Raw genomic sequence first — 26872 nt, 5'->3', positions numbered from 1 at the left:
GATCGGTCGAAGCACGAGGTGTGAAGCGTTGAGCGAAGTAAAAACCGAAGATTACACACCGCCCCTGGTGGAGCAGGCGCGTTACAATTGGCGAAGCAGTTCCATAACGTGTGGTTCTAGTATCGGCCCTTGCGGAGGAATGTCTTAAAAATGATAATCCAAAAACTCAATTAATCTGACACTACAGTAGTACTATTATTAATAATACGTAGTACAAGTATAACTATTAATATAAACAATACTTCGAAGTACGTAGTATTATTAATAATAGTACGTACAGTACGTAGTGCGCTGGCACAAATTGTGGGACAGTGTTGGCAATAAGTAAAATTTGTCGGTTACTTGTACAGTCTGTAGTATTACATTTAGCACCATAAAAATTCCGACGACATTCCGACGACCGGTTAGTTATCCGTATTGTCAATATGATTGGTCAATTCAAAATCACTTTTCATTTGGCAATTTGAACCCAGTTGTCCCCATCACTGTGTGCGCTTCTCCCTGCTGCCGCTGTTTCTGCTGTCGCAGACTGCCACCACCGCTACCACTTCTGAATGGGGCGCCCATTGACTGATGTCGCCGGCTGTGCCACCATCTCACTCGAACCTGGCCGGTCCCCGCCGGAGGCCATGCCCCAGCAAAAAAAAGAATACAGTATTATATTGTGCTTTCGAGTGAATTTTCGTGTTGTGGCGTGGTTTCTCGTTGGAATTTAAATCGATTTGATTGGCTACTTCCGATGAGCTCCAAATTATTAGCCAATCAAAACCTTCTCAATGAAATTCAACCAATCAGATCGATTGTGGATCAGTTTGCTCCCCAAATTTGTATCAAATCGATAATATCAACTTGATTATGATTGTGTGCTTTGTGTGCATATTATTGACATGTCGGGGAAAGTAGAACGCCTGGTTTACTGTAGCAGTACGCTGTACCGTATTTGCCATGCCATTCTACCCCCATTATTTATATCTTGATTTAAGTATACTAGGTGTTACCTATATATGACCGCTATATGACCAGTCACGGTCGGACCTTGGTCAAATGGATTTCCTTTTCCTCGGAGATACACCCAGGCTTTCACCCCCTTGTCGAATCCATTGAAATTTGTGAATTCGCTATAAACTCCAAAATTCGTTGTTTGTCGAATCAAATCAATATTGAATCACGCCGGAGTTCTGATTGGTTGAATATACTTGTCCGTTCTGTCCGAGCCAATCGAATCCACTGAAAATTGGATATTAGCCAATAGCGTCGATTCGCGATTCGATTCGGGCAGCGAGATTCGATTCGACAGGGTCTGGAAATTTGTACCGAATCCACAATAGTATAGTTCTGCAAGGGTAAAACCGATCATGGTGTGGGAAAACAAAGTCAGGTGACTGCCTACATATAAGATTACATATCTATATTGACTGTCCCTACTACTGCCCTAGGGATTGTGATCCAACAAAACTACTCCCTTCGAATGAACGTTAACGTGATAACTACAGTCAATATTCATGCTTATATGCTGTCGTCCTACGCCAAGGCCTTGACGGGCTTGATGCTCCACTGTTGATTGGCCTCAGTTTTGTAACACGACCACAAGTGCACGAGGCCGTTAGCGTTGTCGGGACCGTCGAGGCAAAACCCAATATGCGTAGCATGGTGGATCTGGCCCGTGATATCATTCACGACCCACTTCTGGTTGATGTTGGCGGCATTGCAATAGTACAAGTGCACAGCGCCGTCGTTCTTGCGCTCGTACGCGTCCAAGCACATGCCGCGGTGCGACTTGCTCGCAATCAGCTGGGTCACGGGGTCATAGAACCACTGGTGGCAGTCGGCGTTGTCCTTGCGGTTGGTTTCCCACGTCACTTTGCCGTACCACTCGGTCAGCACGCCGCCGTTCGTTTTGATACCAATCTCAAGCGGTTCGTCGGCCGCCGGGACCATCGAGATGAGCTGGTTCGGGTGCCCATTACACCGGTACATCGCGACCACGAGGTTCCCGTCGGGGGTCGTTGGGCGGTTCACGTCCACGTCGATGCAAAAGTTGGCGTCGTTCTGGCTCGCAATGTTGCCGTTCGCGACACTCCACTTTTGGTTGCGGTTCGCTTTCGAGCAGTAGTACGTGTGCAGAGTCTGCGTGTTGAGGTCCCCATATGAGTCCAAGCACACATTCGAGCTCTTGGAGTACAAGATGCTAGACTCGGCATCCCACAGCCAAATCTCGTCGTCCAAGACGCCCGATCGACCGACCGATGGCTTCGCAGCATACACGCGGCCAACCTTCTCGTTGACCGAGTCGTCGGCGTTCCAGTGGCGGTGCGCCTTGATCACGTTGCCTCCAGCCCAGAGGCGGACCGCTTGGAGCGGCGCGCCGACGTGGGCGGCCTTCACCTCTGGCTTCATCACGCGGTTAGCGTAGTGAATGCCAAAGTTGCGTTCAATCTCGCTCGTCCCAAACGTCAAGTCGAACGCGGAAAAGTAGAACGTGTTGAGGTTCTGGCGCGCCGCCAGGGTCAGAAAGTCCTGCGTGAACACGCCTTGGGCCCGGGGAGACGCCTCCGTGACCACTGGGTTCTCACCCGCTGCGCTCCAGCCGGTCTCATGCAGCTCGATGAGCTTGCCGGCGCGCTTGGCGCGGGTCTGTTCTTCCTGGAAGCGCGTGAACGTAAAGTGCGCGCCGTCTTCTGGTGAAATGTGCTGCCAGAACGAAAACTGGTTCACAGAGACCACGTCCACGGCTTCGTACAACTCGGGGAACTTTGAGTACATGTCCATGATGTCGGTGATCACGACGGGGAACGTGAAGCCGCGGCCGCGGAGGTAGCTGCGCGCTTCGTCGAGGTGGCTGCGGATGGTGTCGATGCCGTGGCGGTCGCTGCTGCCGGTTGTGTTGCCCAGCCCTTGTACGTAGTACCGGTACAAGGCTTCGCTCGACACTTGGATGCCGAGGACGTTGTCGTTGCGGATCGCTTGGGTTTGCTCCACGAGCGCCTTCAAGTTGGCCATTTCTGATGGGAACGAGTCGTGCACGTCGGACGTGCCGACCTCGCTCCACATGCCGAGCCAGACCTTGAGCCCGCGGTTGTCGGCGGCTTCGAGCACGCGCTTGGTGCAGTCAAAGTTCATCGAGTAGATTCGGACGTAGTCGGTGACTTCCTTGAGAACTGTGAAGTCCTCGGCGATCGTGTGGAAATCCTTGCACCCACCCCACTCCGAGGTACGGGTGTCGTAATTGATGCCGTAGAACTTGGCGTCCAGCGCCGCCACGGACGAGGCGGCGAACGCGGCAGCGACGACAAGCGACGATGGTACTTTCATCAAAGCGAATTGGGGAATGTGTTGGTCCGCCAAGCGTAAAAGCATGCCTGCCACACGCTGTTACGACCTCATGCTTTGGCCCGTCAGCCTAGAATTTGTCACGTCCGCCCATAGTGTGTAACGTGACCATCTCACGAGAATAAAATTCAGTGGCATCTCTCCGTACCTGAAGTGCCGTAGAAACCAAATGGAATGCTAGGCGTACTTAACACGACCACCCCCTCAATTCGTGATTGATACAAATACCAAGTGTAAGTTAATATGCGATTTATACTATACCATCGACCGTACTTAGTGCGGATTGAGAATTAGTGTGGATTCAAAACGATTAATAGTGCGGTCTGACTATTAATAATACTCCGCATATGCTTCTACAGTATATTGTATGTAGTACCGGTACGTAAAACGTTACTATAAGAAACTTATTAATAGTACTCCAGAGTACAAGTAACGACATGTGTGATGGAATTCCCAAAATAACGTTATGCGAATCAATTCCGTGCAATATGGGGTATTTGGAGTGTATGTATGCCACGATGCCCAATTGCGTTGGCTAACGTTAATCGTAGAAAGCTATCGAATACTATTAATAGTATGGTATAACAACCCTTCGATATGTGGTGTCTGCTGCTCTATTGACTGTTTACTTCAATGTGTCACCTATATTGACCGTTTACTTCACAGTTCTACTCCGCACTGATTTGTGATGCGACTTTCTGTGACAAATGCTACATACAAAAACCAAGATAACAGACCCTACGAATTCTCCATAGTAGTGCGCGGACCTTATCTCTGAAAATCCGCGTACTTGAAGTACTGTGAGAGTTTCCAGGCATACTTACTGTTAACCCGAGCCCACTCAACACACAAATATTGTCTGCTTTTCGGTTAATCTTGCTGTGATGATATGATTAGTTAGAATTGCGAAGGCTCGGGTAGAAAATGGACACCAACTCTGTTTTTCGCTTTTCACTACCGCAGCCAATCGATTTGATTGGCTACCTCAGATGAGCTCAAAATTATTAACCAATCAAAACCTTCTCAATGAAATTCAACCAATCAGATCGATTGTGGATCAGTTTGGTCGGCGCGATTCGATTGTCCCCACACATATTTGTATCAAATCGACAATACGTACCTGGTATTTTAATACGTCCCGGTACTCCGGAGTATTTCGAAGCACAAGTACTATTAATAGTACAGTAGTACTTCGAAGTATTAAAATACTACTATTAATATTAATAGTACTACCGTAGTACTACTAGTACGTAAAGTAGGTTGAGTACTGTACAGTACTGGTAATATCCAAACCCGTTTATGTACGAATAGTACTTCTAAAGAATCGAGGAACATGAACTTCAAGTCCAAGGACTGAATATAAATACCCCAACTTGCCGCCGCTTCCTACGTTGTCCTTGCGTCAGCATATTGATAGAAGTAGCATTACATGTTGCGGTCCCAAGTTGGTTGTGCCTTGGCTGCAATGCTATTGCTAACGTTACACAACTTCATAATGTTAGTACATGTTCATAGCTGAACCGAACAGAAAAAAAGTTGGCAAGAAATACATTCCATGCCCTCACTACTTACTAGTACTAGGGTGTACTACATGGAGTAAGCTTACTACGTAGTACTGGTACATATTAATACTATTAATAGTACCACGTGTTAGCATACTAACTGCTTTATATATGGAACTTACTGTAAACTTGATTACTACTACTGTAGTAGTAGTTATTGAAATGACCCCAATAATGTACTTCGAAGTATCACTGATTGCAGTGTGGTGATTGGCCCATCCCACCGACGGCAGATCGACGACATCCGTTAGCAGCAGTGCCGCCCATCGCCGCCGACGATTGAGTCTCCTCTGTAAAGCAACATTCATGGCAGAAGAAGCAGAATTCCAAGTTCCACCCGAGCCAGTGGCGCCGTGGAATTGGTCCAACATCCCAGACTACGGTCCTCTTAAACAGTATCAGCATGCCGCAGCGTTCTTCATCATCGGGCTGACGCTTACCGGTCTGTACGAATTCACAACGTAAGAGATTACATAGCCAAGCTTCCTCCATCCCGTCGTCCGTCTCCACGGCGCAATGACGTTGGGTGGTGTTCCTGTAGGTACTTTGACCAGATTCCTCGAGAATTGGCGTATCCCCTCATCTGGGTGTTTATCTTTTTGCGCATGTTGGGCAAATTGGGACCGTCGGAAATGTCACCAGAGGAAGAATTGGCGCACAAGGAGCGGGAGGATGCGCGGCAGTTCAAGGCCACACTCCATCGCATTGCGACTGAAAAGGACGACGACGACGAAGATGGTGGCGAAGGGGCTGCTTCCGTCGACGACGAACGCCAGGCCAAGAAAACCCAGTAAAAACAGTCGGACGACAAAAAAAACTTTTTTACTATGTGGACTACTTCGAAGCATGTAAAAAAAATATCGGATGACAAAAAATATTTTTTTCCTATGCGCACTATGCATGTATGTACCGGTATGTACTGTACTCCGGTGAATAATGCCAACCATCACACTTACGTATAGCCACCCACCCATCCATCCATGCATGACCTATATATATATATTATATATATATACCTCATTGAGCAATAGTATATGTGTTGCCACGATGGCGATGCGTATCATCTGTCCAACAAACAGCACACTAGTGTGACTACAAGTTGATTCATCATTCCCGAGTTATCTACTAAATTGAACCAAGTTAGTCGTTAGGCCGCGCCGCGCAACCAGCCGAGAAACCCGCCGCCGCCGCCGGTGGCCTTGTCCTGCACCCGCGCGTCCACGTTCGGGTCGTCCATTTCCGTAAATGCAATGTCAAACAGCAGCGGCTTGACTGGAATCGGCTGCAGCGTCGGCGGCAGCGTGACCAGGTCGTAATGCGTCGCGGGGTTGCCGCTAGCGTACTCGTGCTGCCGCTCCAGCAAACTCTTGGACGAGGCGGCGGCGGTCGTCGGCGGGTGGACGTGGAGCTGGCCCAGCCCCACGCGGACCGCTTCGGTGGCGGTGGCGTCATGCAGAAACCCGAGCGCATTCACACGCGAGTGCGCGCCGACCACTTGCGGCTCGAGGTCGGCCAGAAACTCCCGCACGACCGCGTCATCCGTGTGAAGCGACTGCGCTTGCGTGAAATACGCGTGGGCTTGGTCGAACAAGGCTGCGCTTTCCGAAAACTAGGCACATAATGTATCGTCGATTCAACAGTCGAGGAGTGTAGTAGGTCAATCGACCAAACTCGATGATCGACCAATCAACACACCACAACATGAAAAATCAAGTGGCCAATCAAATGTTCAACATCGAATTTTTAGTATGACGACGACGTTGACCAAAGTCAGGGCAAAGAATCGGATATATATCGATAGATTTGGCAAAGAATCAGCCCAACAGTCTCCATATATCATTGAGGATACTAGTATTAGTGTAGTATACCTTGTTCAAGCCCAGGTACACTTGGGCAACGTAGGTGCATCGTAAGGCGTGGAAAATCAACTGCAGCGCGCGGTACTTGAGGAACGGCGCGTGGTCGGCCGCGCCTGGAATTGCCGCCATGTCGTCCACGTTGCGGATAAGCATGTCCAAAATGTGTACCAAATCGCCTGGACCGAGGTCCACCTCTAGGCGGGCCTTGAGCTGCGTCAACAGCGCCACATTGCGTTCGATCTAGACACGACAATTTTGTGCACAAACCAATTACACTTGATTCTGAACAAGGCAATGATGACAGTATATATATATATATACGTCATCAACACACGCATGGGTGGGTAGAAGAACATCTCGTCATTGTATGTGGAAGGTGGGTGACTGGAAGGACTAGGTAGAATCACAATGGTGCATATATATATATATATATATATATATATATATATATATATAGTGAATTCGCTAAACACTTTCAAATCAATACTAGTATTGAATCTCGCTGGAGTTCTGATTGGTTGAATATACATGCCCTTTCTGTAAGATCAGCCAATCAAATATATCCACTCGAAATTGGATTAGCCAATAGTGTCAATTCGTGAGTCACGGGGGCTGGCAATTTGTACTGAATCCACAATATATATTGTTTATTTATTGCTCGATGGGAAGTACGTACCACATGCGTTTGCTTGACGTAACGAATGTACTCGTCCAAGAAGGCGATGTTTTCACGCTGGGCTTCGGCCATGAATCCGCTCTTCATCGTGTCGCTCTTGGTCTTTTCCGCTGCCAACAACCGCAATATGGTGTCGTAGCATCTACAATATGTACATAAGCCGCCCGATAGGGTCAGTCGTTACACAGCGTCGGGTCATCCAATTCATCGTTTGACGATAATAGGAAAGAAAGATATTTTCATTCATAGAACCACCCATATTTCGCAAAAATTGATTCAAATCAGGGACATATTGTCGATTCAATTCGAATTTCTTTGGCTTAATCGTCAGTCAATCGATCGACCAATCAAAGTCCAGCACACTATTTTCAAGTGGCCACTCACAAACTCGCTGTATCTGTTCGACACATTGAATTAGTGTGTGGAACTGATATTACTGTGTGACGCTGTTCCCATCCAAACGTCAGTATTGTTGTGTTTAGTCTAAACTGGAGCGACATGTAGAATGAAGAATGAATCGACACAACCAAATGATGTACACAAGAATCGGCAGAAGGATTAGCCAATCAGATTGTCGGAAACCATCATCAACGTCAAATTAGTGTGCGACTTCAATTAGTGTGATGCCAAGCACCACCACACGACACCTTTTTACATACTGAAAATATATCAGTACAACGAAAATCGATCGATAGATTTGGCCATTTTGCACAAAAATAGTCCAAATTTTGGGTAAAAGGACAATAATAACATACAATCGATCATCGACGTTTTGGCTCTAAACGACAATATAAAGTACCCAAACAAATCCACGTAAATCGCATCACGCTTCTTGTCGTTGTCCGTGCCTTTTTTCAGCTTGGCCAAGTGTTCATCCGGTCGAATCAACGCCACCGACACCTATATCCAACCATGACGAAAGCACTCGAAAACGTCCGTCGTACGTCCGCGCTGGGGATGGGGATGGCGCGGCCGCGCCATGTGATCGCCGCCAAGTCCTTGGCCTTGGTCTTGGCTTCTTCGTGGAACACTTGGTCGATCTTGGCTTGCAACAACGCGCTGGTTGTGCTTTCGCGCAGCTCTTGCAGCGACAACGACGACGAAGTCCCGCCGAGATTGTACTCACAATACCGCATGAACGGACTGATCTCGTCCAGAATTTGATGGAGCAAGTCGCGCTGCACCACCGTGCCCACTTTGGCCAACTAGATTTATGCCACACATCCACTTATGGGAGAAAGGACATGCCGTGTTGCCTACCTCGGAGTAGATGCGCTGAGCCGTGGAAAACTTCTCGAGCGCCACCTTCCATTCCTCCTGGTACAATGCGAGGTTTCCCCCCATGTAGGATGCATACGCTTCCGCTTCGAGGTTCGTCCGGACGTCGGCGCGCTCGACACACAGCGCGGTCAACTTGTCGCTCCACGCCACGGCCTTCTTCAATCGCCCGAGCAAATGGAACTTGATGCGGCTGCTCGCTTCGTCCCCGTGCTCTTCCTTGTCGTTGCGCTCGTCTTCACGCAACTGCATCGCATAACTCCACGCGCGCTCGGAATGGTACAGCGGCAACATCAAATGGCGGACTTCCGACGCGTTCTCGGGCGTCACGTCCTTGGGGATGAACTGCTTGCCTCGTCCGTGCAAAAACTTGAGACCCTTACGAAGACGACGAAGGCGACGCGCGCAGTGCTGGCGGTACCGCGTGTAGTCGCCGAACCGGAGCCCGTTCTGCTGCTGGCTAAACTTGATTGTTTCCAGGACTACACAGTCAATATACATGTTGGTTCGAGGTACATGGAGATAAGCATGATCATGCAACAGGGCTGTACTTGGTAGTGAGAGCGGCTGGTCGGACAAGACAGCGGCAGCCGCCGCCACGGCGGTCTTTTTTTCCTTCTTTCCCATCCCTTCCTTGTTGTTTGAGACCACTGGAATGAAATGGGGACGCCGACGAAAGTGACGACAAATGTTTGGATTGGCTATAATAACATATTTTGACCAATCAAATGTAGATTCTATCGTGTTTTACTCAATATGATTGGCTGAAAGAATAAAATATGATGTATTTTGTCGAATCATTTTCGTGTTTCACTCACCGCGCATATTCAACGTGGAGATTTCAAATCAGGAAGAAGCGCCATCCCGACATGAAGCGGCGCCATGACGAGTCTCACGGAAAGGCCAAGGGGGATGAGAAGCGTCTGCATAAACCTACGAAGAACAAGCAGAAGGAAGGTGGAGGTGACGAGCAACTTCGCGTGGGGAACTTCAAGAAGTACGTACGCCGCCTGGCTCCTCGACGTTTTCAACGCGCGCTGATCCTATCGACATGGTGTGTGTCGTAGGTACTACGCATTTCGCTTAGGCGGCGCGATTGAAGGCAAATTGGAAGAGGACTCCCGCTTGTCTGTGTTCAAGAAGGAATGGTTTGAAGGCAAGAAAGCGTTGGACATTGGATGCAATTCCGGGGACATGACGCTGGAAATCGGTACGTTCCTTATCTTAGTCGAACTCTAGCAAATTATGTATGTAGCTCGGCGTTTCTCCCCTGCGTTCATCATGGGCATCGATGCAGACCCGGACTTGATCACCCAAGCACGGGCGTCGTTGAAGGAGTACATTTCGAAACTTGCCGTCACGGAAGCGTTTCGCGACGTCCAAGTACACAACCTCCATAGTCGAGGTCATGCATGTCTGATCATGTCTGTCCCGGGACTAGAAAGAAGGCCACTCCGACAAACCCCAGGATGACGGCAACACAGAGGACGACGAGCTGCCATTGTCGTTTCGACTGTGGAAGCCGGCAACGCACCATGTGTCGTCGGCAGACCCCTTGCCCAACATTGGCAGTTTTGCGTCGGGGTACGAAGTTGTCTCTGTGTATATTCAATAGCTTGGGGTCGTACGCTGATCTCCTCCATGGGCGGCCATTGCATCATGGGGACGGTATGTAGCTGAGAGTTGCCCATTTTCGTAGGGTCTGCTTTCCATACAATGTCGTGTTCAAGCGTGAAAACATCGTGGACGATACCCACACGGGCAAAGAATACGATGTCATTACATGGTAAATATAATGCCATCTACTTGTTATGATATTGGTAAAATTTTGTGCCGAATTGCCAAATCTATCGATCGATTTTTTGTCCTGAATTTGGGGTGATGTGGATCATCACACTAATTGAAATCTCACACTAATTTGATTTTGATGATGGTTTCCTGCAATCTGATTGGCTAAATCCTTGTGCCGATGATTCTTGTATACATTTACTCATTACATGGCAAATATAATGCCATCTACTTGTTATGATATCTGGTTTTGTCATACTTTTACCCAAAATTTGGTAAACTTTTGTGCCAAATTGCCAAATCTATCGATCGATTTTTTGTCCTGAATTTGGGGTGATTTATATCACACTAATTGAAGTCACACACTAATTTGATGTTGATGATGGTTTCCTGCAATCTGATTGGCTAAATCCTTGTGCCGATGATTCTTCATTATTTACTGTTAGAATAAACACATATCAATATGATGTATAGCTTGTCCGTGACCAAGTGGATCCATTTGTTTCATGGCGATGACGGGTTAAAGCAAGTGTTCCACTTGGTGTATGCGTTGCTCATGCCGGGCGGTCGCTTCGTCTTGGAACCGCAGGTACGTCGAGGATGCATGACGACGGCATCATGGACTTGCTGATTGTATGTAGAAATGGAAGTCGTACTTCAATCGAAAACACACCAACGCTACGACGCAAGCCAACTACGACCGCATCGCGCTGCGGCCCAAGGACTTTGCACAGTATTTGTGCCACACGGTCGGGTTCTCGTCCGTGGAACTGCTCAAAGTATGCAGCACGTCCACGCACGGGTTCAAGCGACCGATCTATCTGTACACCAAGTAGCGTAGTGTAGCAGATGCAGCCATATATGTATGCCTAAGTTCCCAACGAAAAGATGGCCTACCTGTATGATCATGTTAATGAGATTACTAGCGACGCATTTGAGTGCTTCGCATGTGCGCTCCCGTTTGACCTCGAGGACCCGACCCGAGCCCTATATGTGCGCCGCCGCCCAACCCCAATGCTGGTATCGACCCCCGATGCTTCTTCCACAGCTTCACCCGTTTGAAGAACGGTGCATGTTTCAGCATATCTGGGAACACGATGAACACGATTTGACTGCCTCGAAGGTACACATGCTCGCAATGGGTGGTGATGCCGCGCACGTCGGTGCGGATCGCGTCCTTGAGCAGGCAGTTCATGTTGTCTTCGGTTTCGTCCAAGTACCCTCGATACAGATCTCCATTCTTCATCTCCACCGTCACGATCGTGCCTTCCCCATCATGCAGGAGTATCGTCGGAATCCCCACGCCGCGCTTCCCAGTGACTGCCATGCTTCACCGCCGCCGCCTTGCTTCGGTGGATCAAGATTTTATGGGCATTTGTGGACGGATGGTGCCGCCGTCGCACTTAGACGAGTACTTCGTACTTATTCGATGTCATCCGTATAATTCGAATTGCAGTAATCTGTATAGTTCTGTATCCAACTATCGTATTTGTCCTTGATCTGCACCACAAAATACAAAACGCGAATATATTTCTATAATTCAATATAATCTCGAATCAATTATATAATTCGAATATTTAAATAAATTCTTCAAATTTAATTCTATGGTCCAAAGGTACGACAAATACGGTATTTAAGCTGGGACTGGTTACATACAGTACTTTACAAAATACGTTTCATACGAAAGCCAAATATAATATAAGTACTGTATCACAGAGAATACGGGGTTTTCACATGGCATTTCGCGGTCGCGATGGAAAAGTACAGCCGCTGGTCCGACTTGACGACTGGCATCAACCCGTTTGTGCCGCCGCCGCATCAACTGCCGGCGAATGCCATCCTGCGATGGACGCAAGTCTTCTTCGGAGGTATTCTGGCGCTGCTTCGATGGATCTTGCTCTTTCCACTCGTGCTTGGGCTTGTGTTGCTCAGTGCCGTCCACACGATACTCGTATGCGATCACAGCACCAACCATATCATATATCCTGCTTGCATGACATTGTTCAACATAGGATCATGTGCCGTTCCTTGGACGCGTCATCCATCGAGCGACAGACTGGATTGTGCTAGGCTTGATCCTTGTTGTCACGACGATATTCATCAAGGACGAAGCGGCAAACGCCAGACGCTTGGGGCTGCTGTACGTCGCATCTACATCCTTTGCACGATCTTCACGGATGGAAATGTAGCACGCCAGGCACGAAACCACCTGCGCTGGGCGGCATCAAGGCTGGGGATGTCATTGTGGCCAACCACTCGTCCGTGCTCGACATTTTGTACTTTGGCTTTCGGTACTCGCCCGTGTTTGTGTTCCCGTGCGCGTCCGACGCTTCCAAGGTACTACACATCTATCATATCACGTTCGCATCATGTAATATCAAACTTCCTAGAACCTAGTGCAAACATTCGGCTTGCTAGGAGCATTTGCCCAGGCCATGGCTCCTCCGCTGACTTCTCTCACCCGCGTACGTCCGAACGCCCCGAAACTTGCTAAGCAATACTGTGCTTGTGTAGCCAGTCAAGCTCCAAGACGTTCTTCGTCGCACGTCTAGTCCCGTCGTTGTCTTTCCAGAGGTATTAATTACTATACAACTCGTTCGTAGTATTTATTCTATATTCAGAAATCGATGCGCTTTTGATAGTATTTATATTTAGGGCGGGTCTCCGATTTTTGCCCAGTTAATATTTCAACAATTTGGTTCAAAGTAATATTTCCTGTCTGGATCAAACTGATTTCGAAGAAAATCTATGATTCGCAGTAATTGCCAACTTTCCGAAAACAAAAGTCCCTTGAACAACTTTTTCTATTTTTTGGCGAAAATTGAGATATTTGGCAACATACTGAATTCTTTCTCCACATTTTGGTCCAGGCAGATAATTTTTCATTTTTTGCCGATTTTTCTTAGAAATTTCCAAAATATCAAAAATGTTAGCCGTTTTTATATCCAGACTCACACCCTTATATGTATATATATATATATACATTCTTCGTATTATTAAATATAATAAATACGAAGAATGTATATATATATATATATATATATTCACCAGTTTGATGCTTTTTTCTTGGAAAAATAAAAAAAGTTTTGTTAGAGTTATCGCTTAGAATAGTTGCATGTTGAAATATATAATTGTATTATTTACTGTATGTATGTAGGGCACTCGAAGCAACGGCAAAGCGGTGTTGACGTTTCTCCCTATCTTGGACAGTTTACCACCCCCGACTCGCGTCCACCTTGTGGCGATTCGGTACTACGAACTAGTACTCATTCTAGCTAGCATGCTGTGTACTTCGTGGTCCATATATCGTCATCGTCCTTCTTTGGGTATTGTAGATACGAATCCAAAGCGATTTCGCCAACCCATACATGCGGATCGGCGGGGTGGCATCTCTTTTGCCGCGTGCTTTCACATGCGTACCACACTGTCAAAATCACGACGCTGGCCTCGGAATTCGTGCCCAAGGGGTCCACTTCCCAGCAATTACAGGCGCTGCTGGCGTCGATGCTGCGCACCAAGGCCGTGCACTTGACCTGCGCTGACTTTGCGTCTTTCAATGCGTACTGGGCGCATGTCAACGGCGGGGGACGGCAGCCGGCGTCGGCATTTACGTCGCGGAAGGCACCGCACGAACATGCGCAGTGGAAGACGTCCGACGACTAGAGGGGGGTAGTAGTCGTCGATATCATCCGTTGTTGCCCAAGCAAGTACTGTAGATCGACAACCACACGAGAGTTGAGGTCAAGAAACGTGGGGCGATGGGACATTGTATTAATGCAATTTCATTGCTAATTCGTACGCGCTGATGGCTAATTCGGCGGCAATCAAAATAATAATATACCATTCCATTCGCGTGCCTTTGTGCGAGCTCAGCACTTCAAGGAAAAACTACCACAAACATGTCAATATCCTTTGTCGACTTGATAGTACAAATTTACAAATTTGGGGAGGGGGTGCAATCGAATCACGCCAACCAAACGATCCACAATCGATCTGATTGGTTGACTTTCATTGAGAAGGTTTTGATTGGTTAATAATTTTGAGCTAATGTTTTAACATTTTTCAGATATTTATAAATATTTTTATATACTTTCTTATAATCTATTTTCCATTTTCACTCGTCTATTTATTTATATGTTTTATTTAAATAAGTAAAAAGAGGTATGTGTAATCTCTTTGGAATATTGGGGGACCACCCTCAAACATATGAAGAAGCCAATCAAATCGATTTATATTCCAACGAGAAACCACAACACAATGAAATTTCACTCGAAAGCACAGCATATACATATATATATATTGTTTTCACATTAAAAAATATATATACGCCATACTCCATGTCATCATATATATATATATATATATATTCGTCAACACCTGAATTAGTACCCACTTGGTGTGGCTTACCTTGGTGTTGTGCTGGATGAGCTCGAGCTTAAAGTTCAAGTTGTTGAATCGTTCGTTCAGTTCGAACTCTTCCAACAACGTCTCCCACATGCTATGGTACCGCGTATGGCTCCACGCGGCATCCCCCGGTCGCTTGCGGTCGATCACGCGCAGTTTACTCACAAGGTCGATGAGAAGGGTGTTGTTGGTTGCGACGATTTGAAAGAGCTTGCGGTGCTGCTCTCGCTCGGTGGACTGGGTGCCGAGGAACGTGAGGCCAAAGAGCGCGGTCTGGGGGCCCTTCTTCTCGACGAGGGTGTTGAGCTTTTCAAACTCGGCCAAGATTGCATCCACTTGGCGTTCGTAGTGCTCCAACGCCACGGTTTGCGCCAGCACCCCCGCAATCACCTATCAAGAAAAAATGAAGATCAAAATGAATGGCATATTTGTCGGTACGAACGGTGTGGACAAGGGCTACAAATACTGTATGTATATTGTCGATATATATATATATGAAATATTGGAGGGTTTGGGTGCTTGCTCTCCACCAGAATCACCAAATAAATCAACAGACAATCATCGATATACGACCAATCAAAACCCACAAAACACGAATTAGTGGCCAATCAAATTATCCACTCTTCGACCAATCCACATCGAATTAGTGTGTGACTGAAATTAGTGTGATCCTGGACGATCTTTTTACATACAAAAGTGAAACAATAATGGATCGATAGATGTGGCAAAGAATTCGCACTAAAGTAGTCCACATTTTGGGTAAAAGAAAGGCAATACTATGAACGGACGGACCTGAATATTGACGTGGTCAATCTCTTGCACACGAATGTTGTTCTCTTTGAGCTCGCTCCATGTGGTTTGGACGGGGTCGGTAACCAGAAGCAGCTCCTCGTCGTGGCCGCGGATGTCGAACGCGTCGCTGCAGTACTTCTTGGCATGCTTGACCAATGTTTCCGTGAGAGAGTCGTCGCAGTTGAAGAACACGACGGCGCCGTAGTCAAAGTACACGACCCATTTGTCCTTGGCGCGGCGCGATGGAACCTCGGTGGTCGAGGGCGAGGATGACGATTCCGAGGACGGAGGAGCTGATGGAGTCATGGCGGGAAACGTCGACGGCTTCATGTTCAAGTTGAGGTTGGACAGCCACGCGGCGTTGCGGTCGTCGCTCGTCGCACTGAGCCGCAGCACGATCGAGTCCTTGTACAGGTAGTGGCTCACCTTGAAGCGATCCGTGTACAGCCGCTGGAACAGCGACACAATGTCCATCTTGCGCGCGAGGTGCACGGCTCGGATCGGCATGTGTTCTGGCTTGCGTTTCTTGCGCGCTTCCTCCTCCGCCATCGCCTGCGCAATCGCGGCCGACACGTCGTGCGACGGCACGGCGGCTGCAGCAGCCGGAACTTTCGGAATGCTCGAGAACAACGACGCGCGGGCGTGAGGAAGGTTTTGTCTTGATAACGGCAAAAGCACCGCTCGAGGCGCCAAGGACAAGCCACGTCGCATCATGATTGACGATATGTGCACACGCTCAAACTCGAATGATGCAAGGAAGGTGCCGAAACAATGGTGGCTGCCGCCTTGGGTGGGCCCAGAACGATATCAGGGTAGGGGGGGGGCATAAAAATACGAAAAGACATTTGAAACTGTGAAAATACAGCATTGACCGAATTTCAAGTCGATTTGACGCATTCCGTGGCGGTGAAGCCAGCCGCAGTCATGATGAACCATGATGTAATAGTGCTACAAGTCGCGAGCAAATCGGTACACGCTCACGATACGGTCGTCATCGTAACCTTGTAGACTACATAGTCTCGAAACATCGATTGTGTCAGATTTTAAGCTTGCTCAATATATGGTTTACTGAAGTACATACATATTAATAAAGAGGTACTTTTTGGATAAACTATGATTGGTTCAAATATCTCCATAGTAAAACGTTTGATTGGCTAGGTCATTCTAAAATGCACTTGTCCACTTGAAGTACGTACATTCTGGCAAGTCCAAAGTAAGCTTTTACTCTTAATTAGCACAAATTTGACACTATGATACAGTAGTGCTATCCAGTGAGATACAGTACTGTACTGTATCTCTCAGCTTGCCCAAGAGTGCGAGGTGTGCACACAGTGTTGTTGCTTCCACTGCATCAACAAGAGGGATCATGTCGCCACTCTCAACGGCCTTGCCCAACCAACCACCGTCGCTTGTCCGATCATCGTGGTTGACATGCCGAATGGAATGGTTTGTGTGAAGTATACTAACTACTTCGAAGTATTACAATATAATGCAGTAATTATTAGTTCGTGCATGATTATTGCCTCGTTGCAACATTTCTACGTATGATTGTGTTGTTTAACAAAAGGTGCAAAAATCTGTATGTTCGTCCTTGTTAGAGGTGTTGATACCCGCCTTGGTTGTCGTCGCCCATGAGCTTGAGGTGCTTTCGCACAAGTGCCGAAACTTGGAGGGCCGTGGGTCGGTCTTCTGGATCGTACTCGAGGCATCGCAGCGCCAGTTGCTTGATCCACGGCGGACACAGCGCCGTGAGCGTCGGTCGGATCTCCTGGTGGATCACCATGCTCATGATGGCTGTGTCCACCAACGCTTTGCCTACGTCCCACATACAACATATAGTATACATGTGACAGCGTCACAACCCCATGCATTCGTTTTGTATTCGACCGCGTCACACACTCGTAGTAGTAGTCTATGACGTAATTTAGTAGAGAGTTACTACTGTACCTCGTCCGTTGGTGAGGTCCACATACGGAATGTGGTGCGTGTCCAATTCCGAAATGACCATGCCCAATGAATACATGTCTGCCGCGACCGTGTAGTAGTTTTCCTTGAGCACTTCTGGGGCCTATTATAGATATTCATTCATATCGCCACTACATCATCATCATGATCACACTATATAAAGTAAACAGCTCTGGTTGTGTTTACTCTGTTACAGTACGTAGTCGAAACTAGAGAGTAAATCGATCGACATAACCAAATACAGTAAGTACAGAACAATAGGATGAAGCAGCCAATCAGATTGCAGATTACCATAACTAATTTGTAGTATGTCGGAATAAAATTATTACAATGGACAATTTATTTACAGCAATAGTAGTAGTATATCCGGATGGCGAGTAGCATTCTGCATATGCAAATTCCTACCATCCATCGGTACGTGCCGACGCCAATGGTCATGGTGTCGCTCGTGGCTTCCCTGGCGGTCCCAAAATCGGTCAATTTCGTGCCCTACGCCCCATTGTTTAGGGTCAATCCCATTCGTAGCCACTACAAGAGAACCGACCTTGGTTGAGTCCATGAGCACATTGCGGGACTTCAAGTCGCGATGAATAATGTCCAATGAATGCAAGTACACCAGGCCTTCGACAATACAAAGCAAACACTCGAGCTTCTGACGCCACGGAAACGACGTCGAGTGGGTCGATTGGGTGGCTGGTTTGGTGTCCTCGAGCACGTCCTTCAAGTCGCCCTGGTCCATCCATTCCACGACCATCTCGAGCATCGACGGCGTCACCCAACTCGCCCCCAATGTTCGGACAATATGCGGGCATTCCAATCTATGTATTTAGCTGCCTTTTTAGATATTGTGATAAATCGGTGATCCTGAATCATTGCGTACTGTACTTGAACGATATTTTGATCTCGTCAATCAGGAGCAGCACGGTGTGCTTGCTGTTTTTCCCTGGCAGCAAACGCTTGATGGCCACCGTTTCCCCTACAATATACACCCCCGTTCAATCGATCGAGATCAACACATATATATATAAATATCATGACCAATATACATGCAGTAGATTACTTGTTCATACAACGTGGAGGGTTGAGATATCTCCTGTACTGGTATTTATTATGTATGGATATGATAGTATGAATACCTTTGTAATTTCCGATAAAGACCTCACCGTAGGCGCCTTGGGCCACGACCTTGATCTTGACGAGTGCTTGTTCGTCCAGTCGAATCAGTGCCAATTCCTATATATATACTGTATGTATAAATTGTTGTTGGTCAAGGATATAAGAATATTATACTATTTTTACAATCACGACATGATGATTATTATATTATCACGCACGCACCTCCATGTTAAAGTGGATGCTGTCCAGTGTCGACAAGTTGTTGGCGGTCGTGGCCTGGTACGAAAAATCATTTGCTGTCGAGTGATCCCTAGAACCACATCAAATTGAATTCTTATGGGGGGTAACTATGATAAATAATATAAAATAACATAATATACCCACTTGGTGGTTTGTTGGTGCTTTCGTTTGTACACTAGGAACCATACGAGGACCCCCAAGATCACTACCCCTCCGCCCACACATTTGAGGAACATGGGCAGCTTGAACGGCGATTCCGTAGCTGTGGGGGTCGTCGTCCTGGCATTCAATGGCGTACTAGGGGAGGACTGCAGAAACGGAACTACAATCATAAGTGTGTTAAAAAAACATAGTGTGTGACATCGTACGATGCAGGATATATATATATATTAGCGTTTTATATATGTATTAGCGTATTAAATACTGGAATGAATTAGCGTATTATATATATATATATATATACCTGACGAGACACAGACCGTATATCCCGCTTTGAGTCTCTTGGGGGCGTTGGGGGGCACACACGACTTGGACACGTCGATCGAACGCACTTGAAATGTTGCGACACTGTCCAAGACTTGGAACGTTGGATCGTCCACGAGAAACGTCGTAAAGTCAGACACGTCAAAGTAGCTAATATTATGAAAAATGATATATATCATATCGTGAGGGATTGGTGTGGAAAAGTGATATATATCAGTATATATCGTGTGTACAATTTGATCAGCCGCGACGAGATGGACACGTTTGTCAATGACGTGAGGGTGGGGATGCCATTGAATTTGACTTCGCTGGCTTGTCGAAAGTCGACATGCTCGATCTTTGTGAACTGGTTCTCCCATCCAAAGCTATATATATATTTACGACGTTATACTTGAGCACATGGAAATCCAAGCAGGATAACGACACTACTATAAAGTACTTACAACTCGGTGAGCTGGCCATACGGAATGGTTGGAGGAAGCTCCGTCAACCCACTGCGCGCCACAGATCTACGCTCGCCACAACATGTAAACACACATCCATTCCAGGAAAATTGCACAAGTTTCAAATGCCGAAATTATGTGTGACAACGTACAACCGAGTCATGCCTTTGGGGAAGATTGCATCGGCGTACGAGATGCCAGGATTGTTTTCAAAGTCCCTGGCATGAACAACAACGAATAAGAACCGTGTGGGTCGTATATATCGCGATTGGGGGTTTAAGGTTCGAACCACATCCTTACAATAACGACACGTTGGACATGGACAAGTTGCCGAGGGATTTGAGTCCGGGACCGAAAAATTGACTGTGTCGCACAAGTCAGGGACATTTATGGTGCCATGGACTTACATGTACGTATTCCCGATCAAGGGCAGGCTAGCCAAATGCTCGGCAGTCTCTACAGCGTAACATTCGATTCCAGACTCTTGATAGATAGCAGCAGTACCTGTGATGATCAACACGTCTGTGGCGGTCGAGTCCTTGGTCACGTTTTTCATGGAAAACGACTTGCCAGGCAGTTCCTACGACGGGTATGAGCAAGGAACGTACGTCCACGGGGGCAACGGGGCGTACATTGCATTGATTGTCGACAATGCAAAGAATCGCATCGGGTTGCTTGCATAGGGCTGGGTTCGACGTGAATGTGCTGGCATACTTGGCATAAGGACACGACGTCTGGCCCCCTGCGTGGACATTCAGACATGCCAAGAGCTACGAACAAGGGGGCGTGAGCTTCGCATTGGGTCGCATCAAGGGGGCGCTCACAGCCAGCCAATAAAATACACTCGTGCCGCTTGCCATGTAGTTCGGAAATGGTGGCACTGTTGAGACGTTTGGCTACTGTCGTGGTGTTGTAAATGTAAACTCGACGGTGCAGTTTGTGAAAAGGACGTTTAAACGCACCTGGATCAGCGTGTAAATAGAAAGACGGGCTTAACGTCTTTTAACCGAAGTACCTCGGATGGTTTACGGTAATTTCATGGGTTAAAAAAAATCTCTGACGAGTCTCTGATTGGCTGAGCGATTTTATAAAACCTGTTTATGTTAGGTAAAACACCAGTCTACCCGCGAATTGTGCACCTGGAAGGCGACGCTGGAGTACGAAGTAATGCATCCTCTTCATGGTCTCCACATGCTTTCATTGCCGAACAATAGACGTGATGATGCAGTTAACCCCGGGAATTTAGAATTGCCGGTAACGTTAACCGAAAGTGTACAAGTACTAACTACAGGTAGTGTCCGGATGGCATTATTCCCTCATTTGGCTGTGAAACAGTGTCAAGGTAACGTTAGTCAATTTAGGTCAAAACAACAATAATGGACCTGTTTTACAATACTAGTATCGATAATCTGATGCCTCGATTTTCATGACTGGTCAGGCAATCCAGATACAAATATACTGTACTATGACTTGGTCAAATTGAAGTGACCCACAATGAGAAAAGTACCACAATCGTCTCGTGTACAGTTAATCCATTAGTCACTGTTTTCGGAAATCACTTGATGATTTCCAAGGACACTGATTAATTGAGTTTGGATTATCATTTTTAAGACATTCCTCCGCGAGGGCCACTGACATGAATGATCACTTTGAACAATAACTGTAAAGCAGTATATAACTGCTTTACAGTATATAACTGTAAAAGCAGCTTATTGTACTTTGGACTTCTTTTGGCGTCGGTTTTACATGGCTAAAAGAGTACTGGTAGTGCATCTTCTGTAATGCAAGCTGTAAACGTTGTTAATATTAATAACGTTAATACAAGGTTGAATAAATACCTGGTGTTTTAGCTAATTCCCTAGGGTTTTATAGAAGCCAAATAACTCTGAGGCAATAATACCTTTTGTAGTTACATGTGACGCTGAAGGGACCAAAACACCTTGGCTGTTAATTCCATCGCATAGGATGTGCAGGTGGAATGTACTAAGCGATGAAACAAGAAGATGGTGTGGTTTTCTACGATATGCACCACACGTACATCGCTGTACGGTAGAGCTCCGGTGCTTATCCTCGCTGTGTGTCATTTGCTAAATTTGTTCATGACGACCATTGAATTGTGCAATTTGCTCCCAAGAGTAGCAGGTACTACAGTAACTACCGTATAAATCATGGATCAGTGTACCCATATTTTTGACTTATCGAGTTGTACCGACAATGCTGTATGGTGTCAACAAAGAACGAGCTGGTGGGGCTAGAACGAAATAATTGAACAATTTTGACCAATATAAAGCACCTTATTGGGTTGTGTCCATTTCGATCAGATTTTACTGACATTTTTCAAATGTACAAAAGTGAGGGAGATGCATAATGGCCTGTTCCAAGTAGATATTTTTAGTAATCGAAAAAGTAGTTCCAAGTAATTTTCCAACATATTTCCTATTTTTCTGCGATTTTTTACGCAACTTACTATGTATACCAAAAATAGAAAAAGAGGTCCTTGACATATCGTGAAAAGAAAAGGTAAATCGTTTTTGATTGGCTCATGCTATTTCTGAAAACTACTTGGAACTTCCCCAAATAAATCACTTCCTTAAAAGTACATCTGTAACGATACATGACACCCTAAATCACGGCACGATGACTGGGGTCGATATAATAAACACCCAGATTTATTGTATGAATAGCCAAAACGAGTGAAAAGCACAATAATACCGGTATCAACCCCCGAAACACCGTAACCCAAAACACAGTAACCCCGAAACACCATAACCCCGAAACCCCCAAATTAGAACTTTGGGTGTACCTGACAGAATCACATGACAATCGACTTCATGACACTGCATGCCTATGTATTGCGAGAGACGAATACACAAAACACAACAGATATAACTCACTCATAACAGCCATTCCTCTGTTGTTTTGACCCGAAATCCTGTCTCACTGTCAATGAGGGGTAACAATTTATCACATCCAGATGCACCTTATAGCCCGTAGCCCTGTACAGCCTGGGACTGCGCCCTATCCCCGAGCACATACGATACTAAATCGCCAGGGATCACTGAGGTGGTCAGAGTACACTAAGTCGAATATAAACACGCAAATTGATGTGTTTTGTGAGAAAAACAACAGTGGAGCTGTTTGAATGAGGCAACTAACGCTAGTGTTACTTAAGGGAACGTCGACGCCACGCTCGTTCACACGATGGGGTCACATGCAGATGGTATTAGAGGTCTTTGAAATGATGTGGTAAAGTTAGTTGTCTGTGGAGTCTACTTCAGATTCGAAATGTGGTATTGTGAGGGGTGTTTTCACTAGCACTCCGGTGTCATGAATATCATTCTGCGTCGGCCACGCCAAGGACATTTGAGACTATCACGGGGATTGCGGTCATAACGGCACGTGGCCGGCAACCAAACAAGGCCGGTTGGTGGGTAAATACTGTATATCCTGCAATTAGTGTGACTTAATCCTTTTGTTCAAGCGCGTCAATCTCGCGGGTGATGGCGTCGCGGGCGGTGGCATTGTCGATTCGTTGCAGAGAGATGGCAAGAAGGGCGTCTTTGCATGTGCGATTGGACCCTACGTTATATATTCGTTGAGGTACTATCATGGCAAGGATGACGGGAAAACACACCGCAAACACGAAGCGTCTCGAACTTGATGTCTTGGTTATGGAGTTCCGTGATGAACGTCAGGCAGGCCTGGATGCATGTGGCATACTCTCGACCACACCGTACGACAACAATGTGAGTGGCGGCATTGTAGTACACCACTACATGCATACCCATCAATCCATCAAGTGCATGCCGAACTTGACCTAGTGTTGCGTACCTTGGGTCGACTGCTGCATGAGCCCTGCTCCGACGTCGCCAAAGTTGTTGCCGATAGCGCCTATCACGAGCGCATAGATGTCTCGTGGCTGCACGTTCGGCAGCTTTCGCATCGACGTCATGTCCACGATCACGTAGCGATTCTTGAAGCGGACCATCGTTTATTGGTACCCGCCTGCGCTGGGCCTATCCGGATAATCCGGATATTGGTGGCATTATCCGTATTTCTCGCAACGACCTTGCAACACTGCTGTTCAGAATGTATGCTGCCAGTCAAAACAATAATAACCCAATCAAATGCGCTTATTCGCAATATGATAACTTTAACGACCAATCACCGCAACCTATTCATTTCGTTAACGGTATCTTACAATCCACACGCATTCGACCGCCCAACGGCGCGGCCCACGTGGCCGTTTGTCCATGTCATTTCCCAACTTGCCACGCCCTGTCAACGGGAACAGCACCCACAGATTCGTCCTTCGTCGCTACCAACACGACTAGCATGGACTCGTCAGCGATCCAATTCGGCATGATGAACTCGATGCGCACGAGCAACGTGATCCTGGACACACTCATCTGCCTCTTGATCCCCATCATGTTCAAATGCTTCTTCGACTCGTCCGAACAACTCACGGTCGCGTTTGCGTACGTCCGCGACTGTTTCCGTCGCAAAGGCAACGAGGTCGTGCGGCGCATTGAGCTCAAGACGCACTTCAACACATGGGGCAAGGTCCAGGACACGGAAGAACACAACCACATCCTCCAGAAAGCCATCTCCATCTACCTCAGCGACCACTTGGTCATGGCCAAGAAGTCGGGACGGTACGAGCTGCTCGACAAGGTCGATTCCCCCGAAACTGACGCAACCGAGCTCGCCGAGCCCGAACCCGAAGACGATCCGTACGGGTTGAACGAGAGTTTGGAGCTGCAGAAACTCAAGATCGGCGCCCTCCCCCCCCTCAACGAATGGATCACGATCGAGCCCGAGCTCGAGTTTTACCACGAAATCAGCAGCAACGACGGCCACAACGGCGGCGGCGGCGAAAACAACGCGCTCAAAGAGTCGACCATCACGTTCATCCTGCGATCGACAGCCGTGGACGCCACCGATCGCATTGATGCCTTTGTGAACCGCGCGTTCGAGAGCTACCAGGCCGCGGTGGTCGCCAAGCACAAGAAGGACAAGGCGCGGTACATGTACATGACGGCGGCGACGGCCGGTTCGTCGGGCGCGGGGGACGGAGGGGGTGGTGGCGACGCCGGTGCGTCCGTGGCCAAGTACAAACGATATGGCCTGAGTGAAGACAAGACGTTTGACAGTTTATTCTTCGATGACAAGCCGAAACTGCTGACGCTGCTTGACAACTTTCAGACCAAGCGAGGCAAGTTTGGCATCCGGGGGTTTCCGTACAAGATGGGGCTGCTGCTCCACGGTCCCCCCGGTACGGGCAAGACGAGCCTCATCAAGGCCGTGGCCCAGCACACGAACCGACACATTGTCAACATCTCACTGAGCAAGATCAAAACCAACCAGGAGCTTATGGACATGATGTTCGACCTCAAGTTTGGCCTCGACGGCGAAGACCTGCCGGTGAAGCTAAGGTTCGACCAGATCGTGTTTGTGATGGAGGACGTCGATTGCGCGTCCAACGTTGTACTGGCTCGGACAGATGCCACCAGTCTTAGCCAACACGACACCACGTCCATCACACGGGGGGGAACGGCGACGACGTCCCCACCACCACATGTCCTATGTAATGGCGATGATAACGACATGATTGGTATCGGCGAATGTGGCTTTGAAGGGGGTGGCTCGCCTCGTCATCGCCGCCAGCCTCGTGATGAAGAAGGAGGAGAAGAACTGGACCCATTGGTTGATATGGTTATGGGTCCCAAGAACTACAACAACAACAGCACCAACCGCCTATCGTCGTGGGGTCCCAAGGACAAACTCAACTTGTCAGGTCTTTTGAACGTGTTGGACGGCGTCGTGGACAGCCCCGGCCGCATCCTCATCCTGACAACCAACCACCCCGAGAAGCTCGACCCCGCACTCATCCGCCCTGGCCGTGTCAACAAGCAGGTCCAACTAGGTCCGATCAACGGCCGCCAGACCATGGCCATGATGGAGCACTACTTTGCCTGCACCCTCAGCCCCAACCAAAGCGCCGTGGTCGATCGAGTATTTGAACGTGCCACCAACAGCGGTATCTCGCCAGCCCAGATCGAACAGCTGTGCGCCGAGCACGATGACGTCGACGACATGCTCGAGGAGCTAGCCACGTTGTTTACAGCGTGAGGTAAATTTAATGCATTGTGAATAGTAGTAGTACTAGTACCATATGGACACTGTTAAATATAAAATAGACTGGACGATTCCACGACACTACCCCAGTGAAAACAAAATGAACACAATGCTCACCAACGACCCCACTGACGACAGCCCCAAAGATGAGTTGTCGGGGACTAAGAGGCCTGAGATACATCAATGAGCAAGATGTGACCACCCCATCGTAGCAGAGACGACAAACATGGACGACGAGGTAGCCTTGGGGGGGAACACGATGCAAAGGCCCCCCGTAGAGTCAGTCCATGAGTGCATTGCACGGTGACGTTGAACGATTTCGACACGATAGCATCACTGGTGTGGTCGTTGGAGGCAGCAGCTAATAATGTGAAGAGAAGACGTTGGAACTACCCAAAAGCGAGCGTCGTGTATTTGCGGTCGTGGACGACGCCAATACCAGGGTGCGATTTAACCGAGGGCCACATTTCTTTGAAGATCGTCATGGGAACGATCGATCGAGCACGGATGTACGTAGCGACAGCACCTTGAGCCACTCATGCCCTACGTGAGAAAAGATGAGAGACGCCGACACGTTGTCACCAAACATCAGCATCTTTCTCTCTTGCATGGTTTTGGCATGTACTTCGTTAATTCGCCACAAATTCACTGTTGGTTTTTCCATCTTGTGCTCGATGATCTGTTCTATGTCGGACACTCTGCGCCCCTAGTGCTGCCTCCCCTTCAGTTAGTTGCCCTCAACGTTTCTAAACTGATTACTGCAGTTCTGTATAACCGGCAGTCCATATGCGATACAGT

General features: G+C 47.6%; 10 protein-coding genes across 15 annotated transcripts; 4 read left to right on the top strand and 6 right to left on the bottom strand.

Annotated features, from left to right (window-relative positions):
- Window positions 1–1362: 1362 nt before the first annotated feature.
- H257_11623 (hypothetical protein) lies at window positions 1363–3467 on the bottom strand. The gene has a single exon (XM_009838624.1). The coding sequence runs from the start codon at window positions 3355–3357 to the stop codon at window positions 1522–1524; it is 1836 nt and encodes a 611-aa protein (XP_009836926.1). The 5' UTR covers window positions 3358–3467; the 3' UTR covers window positions 1363–1521.
- A 1617-nt stretch (window positions 3468–5084) lies between these two features.
- Window positions 5085–5784, top strand: H257_11622 (hypothetical protein). The gene is made up of 2 exons (XM_009838623.1): window positions 5085–5353; window positions 5434–5784. The coding sequence occupies exons 1-2, from the start codon at window positions 5199–5201 to the stop codon at window positions 5684–5686; spliced, it is 408 nt and encodes a 135-aa protein (XP_009836925.1). The 5' UTR covers window positions 5085–5198; the 3' UTR covers window positions 5687–5784.
- A 194-nt stretch (window positions 5785–5978) lies between these two features.
- On the bottom strand, window positions 5979–9371 carry H257_11621 (hypothetical protein). Its single transcript, XM_009838622.1, has 7 exons — window positions 9257–9371; window positions 8688–9187; window positions 8372–8632; window positions 8227–8327; window positions 7428–7569; window positions 6761–6991; window positions 5979–6501 (listed from the first exon to the last, which is right to left on the bottom strand). Exons 1-7 carry the CDS (start codon window positions 9330–9332, stop codon window positions 6040–6042), a joined length of 1773 nt encoding a protein of 590 aa, XP_009836924.1. The 5' UTR covers window positions 9333–9371; the 3' UTR covers window positions 5979–6039.
- Window positions 9372–9544: 173 nt separating this feature from the next.
- On the top strand, window positions 9545–11871 carry H257_11620. Of its 2 annotated transcripts, XM_009838620.1 has the most exons (7): window positions 9545–9702; window positions 9773–9915; window positions 9961–10088; window positions 10147–10289; window positions 10405–10491; window positions 10968–11082; window positions 11135–11871. In XM_009838620.1, exons 1-7 carry the CDS (start codon window positions 9575–9577, stop codon window positions 11327–11329), a joined length of 939 nt encoding a protein of 312 aa, XP_009836922.1. In that variant the 5' UTR covers window positions 9545–9574; the 3' UTR covers window positions 11330–11871. The 2 variants fall into 2 exon arrangements, with proteins under 2 accessions (XP_009836922.1, XP_009836923.1); XM_009838621.1 differs by having other exon boundaries at window positions 10968–11871.
- H257_11619 (hypothetical protein) lies at window positions 10893–11890 on the bottom strand. The gene has a single exon (XM_009838619.1). The coding sequence runs from the start codon at window positions 11818–11820 to the stop codon at window positions 11416–11418; it is 405 nt and encodes a 134-aa protein (XP_009836921.1). The 5' UTR covers window positions 11821–11890; the 3' UTR covers window positions 10893–11415.
- A 347-nt stretch (window positions 11891–12237) lies between these two features.
- Window positions 12238–14351, top strand: H257_11618. Of its 2 annotated transcripts, XM_009838617.1 has the most exons (7): window positions 12243–12444; window positions 12506–12633; window positions 12683–12830; window positions 12884–12958; window positions 13008–13067; window positions 13651–13742; window positions 13829–14351. In XM_009838617.1, the coding sequence occupies exons 1-7, from the start codon at window positions 12247–12249 to the stop codon at window positions 14154–14156; spliced, it is 1029 nt and encodes a 342-aa protein (XP_009836919.1). In that variant the 5' UTR covers window positions 12243–12246; the 3' UTR covers window positions 14157–14351. The 2 variants fall into 2 exon arrangements, with proteins under 2 accessions (XP_009836920.1, XP_009836919.1); XM_009838618.1 differs by having other exon boundaries at window positions 12238–12444; window positions 13651–14351.
- Window positions 13577–16457, bottom strand: H257_11617 (hypothetical protein). The gene is made up of 3 exons (XM_009838616.1): window positions 15690–16457; window positions 14901–15287; window positions 13577–14381 (listed from the first exon to the last, which is right to left on the bottom strand). Exons 1-3 carry the CDS (start codon window positions 16401–16403, stop codon window positions 14265–14267), a joined length of 1218 nt encoding a protein of 405 aa, XP_009836918.1. The 5' UTR covers window positions 16404–16457; the 3' UTR covers window positions 13577–14264.
- A 726-nt stretch (window positions 16458–17183) lies between these two features.
- On the bottom strand, window positions 17184–20841 carry H257_11616 (TKL protein kinase). Of its 4 annotated transcripts, XM_009838612.1 has the most exons (17): window positions 20761–20841; window positions 20569–20706; window positions 20441–20516; window positions 20344–20392; window positions 20237–20299; window positions 20089–20154; window positions 19937–20002; window positions 19727–19858; window positions 19474–19643; window positions 19155–19332; window positions 18993–19080; window positions 18791–18887; window positions 18540–18630; window positions 18199–18472; window positions 18060–18143; window positions 17637–17757; window positions 17184–17504 (listed from the first exon to the last, which is right to left on the bottom strand). In XM_009838612.1, the coding sequence occupies exons 1-17, from the start codon at window positions 20794–20796 to the stop codon at window positions 17284–17286; spliced, it is 1950 nt and encodes a 649-aa protein (XP_009836914.1). In that variant the 5' UTR covers window positions 20797–20841; the 3' UTR covers window positions 17184–17283. The 4 variants fall into 4 exon arrangements, with proteins under 4 accessions (XP_009836914.1, XP_009836917.1, XP_009836915.1 ...); XM_009838615.1 differs by having other exon boundaries at window positions 20569–20841; XM_009838613.1 differs by having other exon boundaries at window positions 17184–17757.
- Window positions 20842–23360: 2519 nt separating this feature from the next.
- On the bottom strand, window positions 23361–23959 carry H257_11615 (hypothetical protein). Its single transcript, XM_009838611.1, has 3 exons — window positions 23768–23959; window positions 23571–23708; window positions 23361–23515 (listed from the first exon to the last, which is right to left on the bottom strand). The coding sequence occupies exons 1-3, from the start codon at window positions 23922–23924 to the stop codon at window positions 23400–23402; spliced, it is 411 nt and encodes a 136-aa protein (XP_009836913.1). The 5' UTR covers window positions 23925–23959; the 3' UTR covers window positions 23361–23399.
- A 173-nt stretch (window positions 23960–24132) lies between these two features.
- Window positions 24133–26714, top strand: H257_11614 (hypothetical protein). The gene is made up of 2 exons (XM_009838610.1): window positions 24133–26069; window positions 26137–26714. The coding sequence occupies exon 1, from the start codon at window positions 24272–24274 to the stop codon at window positions 26066–26068; it is 1797 nt and encodes a 598-aa protein (XP_009836912.1). The 5' UTR covers window positions 24133–24271; the 3' UTR covers window position 26069; window positions 26137–26714.
- The last annotated feature ends 158 nt before the right edge of the window (window positions 26715–26872 follow it).

Source organism: Aphanomyces astaci (assembly GCF_000520075.1).
Source record: "Aphanomyces astaci strain APO3 unplaced genomic scaffold supercont1.35, whole genome shotgun sequence".
In the NCBI taxonomy this organism is placed as follows: Eukaryota; Oomycota; class Saprolegniomycetes; order Saprolegniales; family Verrucalvaceae; genus Aphanomyces; species Aphanomyces astaci.
Note: the sequence above shows the minus strand (reverse complement) of the source record. Positions and strands in the feature narration are given on the sequence as shown.

Coding starts and splice junctions, on each gene's coding strand:
- H257_11623 (XM_009838624.1), bottom strand. CDS start 3,357: ATGCTTTTACGCTTGGCGGACCAACACATTCCCCAATTCGCTTTGATG.
- H257_11622 (XM_009838623.1), top strand. CDS start 5,199: ATGGCAGAAGAAGCAGAATTCCAAGTTCCACCCGAGCCAGTGGCGCCG. Junction 5,354..5,433: donor GGTCTGTACGAATTCACAAC/GTAAGAGATTAC, acceptor GTGTTCCTGTAG/GTACTTTGACCAGATTCCTC.
- H257_11621 (XM_009838622.1), bottom strand. CDS start 9,332: ATGGGAAAGAAGGAAAAAAAGACCGCCGTGGCGGCGGCTGCCGCTGTC. Junction 8,328..8,371: donor TCCCCATCCCCAGCGCGGAC/GTACGACGGACG, acceptor GGTTGGATATAG/GTGTCGGTGGCGTTGATTCG. Junction 7,570..8,226: donor ATTTACGTGGATTTGTTTGG/GTACTTTATATT, acceptor TACATATTGTAG/ATGCTACGACACCATATTGC.
- H257_11620 (XM_009838620.1), top strand. CDS start 9,575: ATGAAGCGGCGCCATGACGAGTCTCACGGAAAGGCCAAGGGGGATGAG. Junction 9,916..9,960: donor GGACATGACGCTGGAAATCG/GTACGTTCCTTA, acceptor TTATGTATGTAG/CTCGGCGTTTCTCCCCTGCG. Junction 10,089..10,146: donor AAGCGTTTCGCGACGTCCAA/GTACACAACCTC, acceptor TCCCGGGACTAG/AAAGAAGGCCACTCCGACAA.
- H257_11619 (XM_009838619.1), bottom strand. CDS start 11,820: ATGGCAGTCACTGGGAAGCGCGGCGTGGGGATTCCGACGATACTCCTG.
- H257_11618 (XM_009838617.1), top strand. CDS start 12,247: ATGGAAAAGTACAGCCGCTGGTCCGACTTGACGACTGGCATCAACCCG. Junction 12,831..12,883: donor GCGCGTCCGACGCTTCCAAG/GTACTACACATC, acceptor CAAACTTCCTAG/AACCTAGTGCAAACATTCGG. Junction 12,959..13,007: donor CGCTGACTTCTCTCACCCGC/GTACGTCCGAAC, acceptor GTGCTTGTGTAG/CCAGTCAAGCTCCAAGACGT.
- H257_11617 (XM_009838616.1), bottom strand. CDS start 16,403: ATGATGCGACGTGGCTTGTCCTTGGCGCCTCGAGCGGTGCTTTTGCCG. Junction 15,288..15,689: donor TTGACCACGTCAATATTCAG/GTCCGTCCGTTC, acceptor TTTTCTTGATAG/GTGATTGCGGGGGTGCTGGC. Junction 14,382..14,900: donor TCATCCAGCACAACACCAAG/GTAAGCCACACC, acceptor TGTTTGTGGTAG/TTTTTCCTTGAAGTGCTGAG.
- H257_11616 (XM_009838612.1), bottom strand. CDS start 20,796: ATGGCAAGCGGCACGAGTGTATTTTATTGGCTGGCT. Junction 20,300..20,343: donor TTGATCGGGAATACGTACAT/GTAAGTCCATGG, acceptor TGTGCGACACAG/TCAATTTTTCGGTCCCGGAC. Junction 19,333..19,473: donor TACGGTCTGTGTCTCGTCAG/GTATATATATAT, acceptor TTATGATTGTAG/TTCCGTTTCTGCAGTCCTCC.
- H257_11615 (XM_009838611.1), bottom strand. CDS start 23,924: ATGGTCCGCTTCAAGAATCGCTACGTGATCGTGGACATGACGTCGATG. Junction 23,709..23,767: donor CATGCAGCAGTCGACCCAAG/GTACGCAACACT, acceptor GTATGCATGTAG/TGGTGTACTACAATGCCGCC. Junction 23,516..23,570: donor CGAGACGCTTCGTGTTTGCG/GTGTGTTTTCCC, acceptor TATATAACGTAG/GGTCCAATCGCACATGCAAA.
- H257_11614 (XM_009838610.1), top strand. CDS start 24,272: ATGGACTCGTCAGCGATCCAATTCGGCATGATGAACTCGATGCGCACG.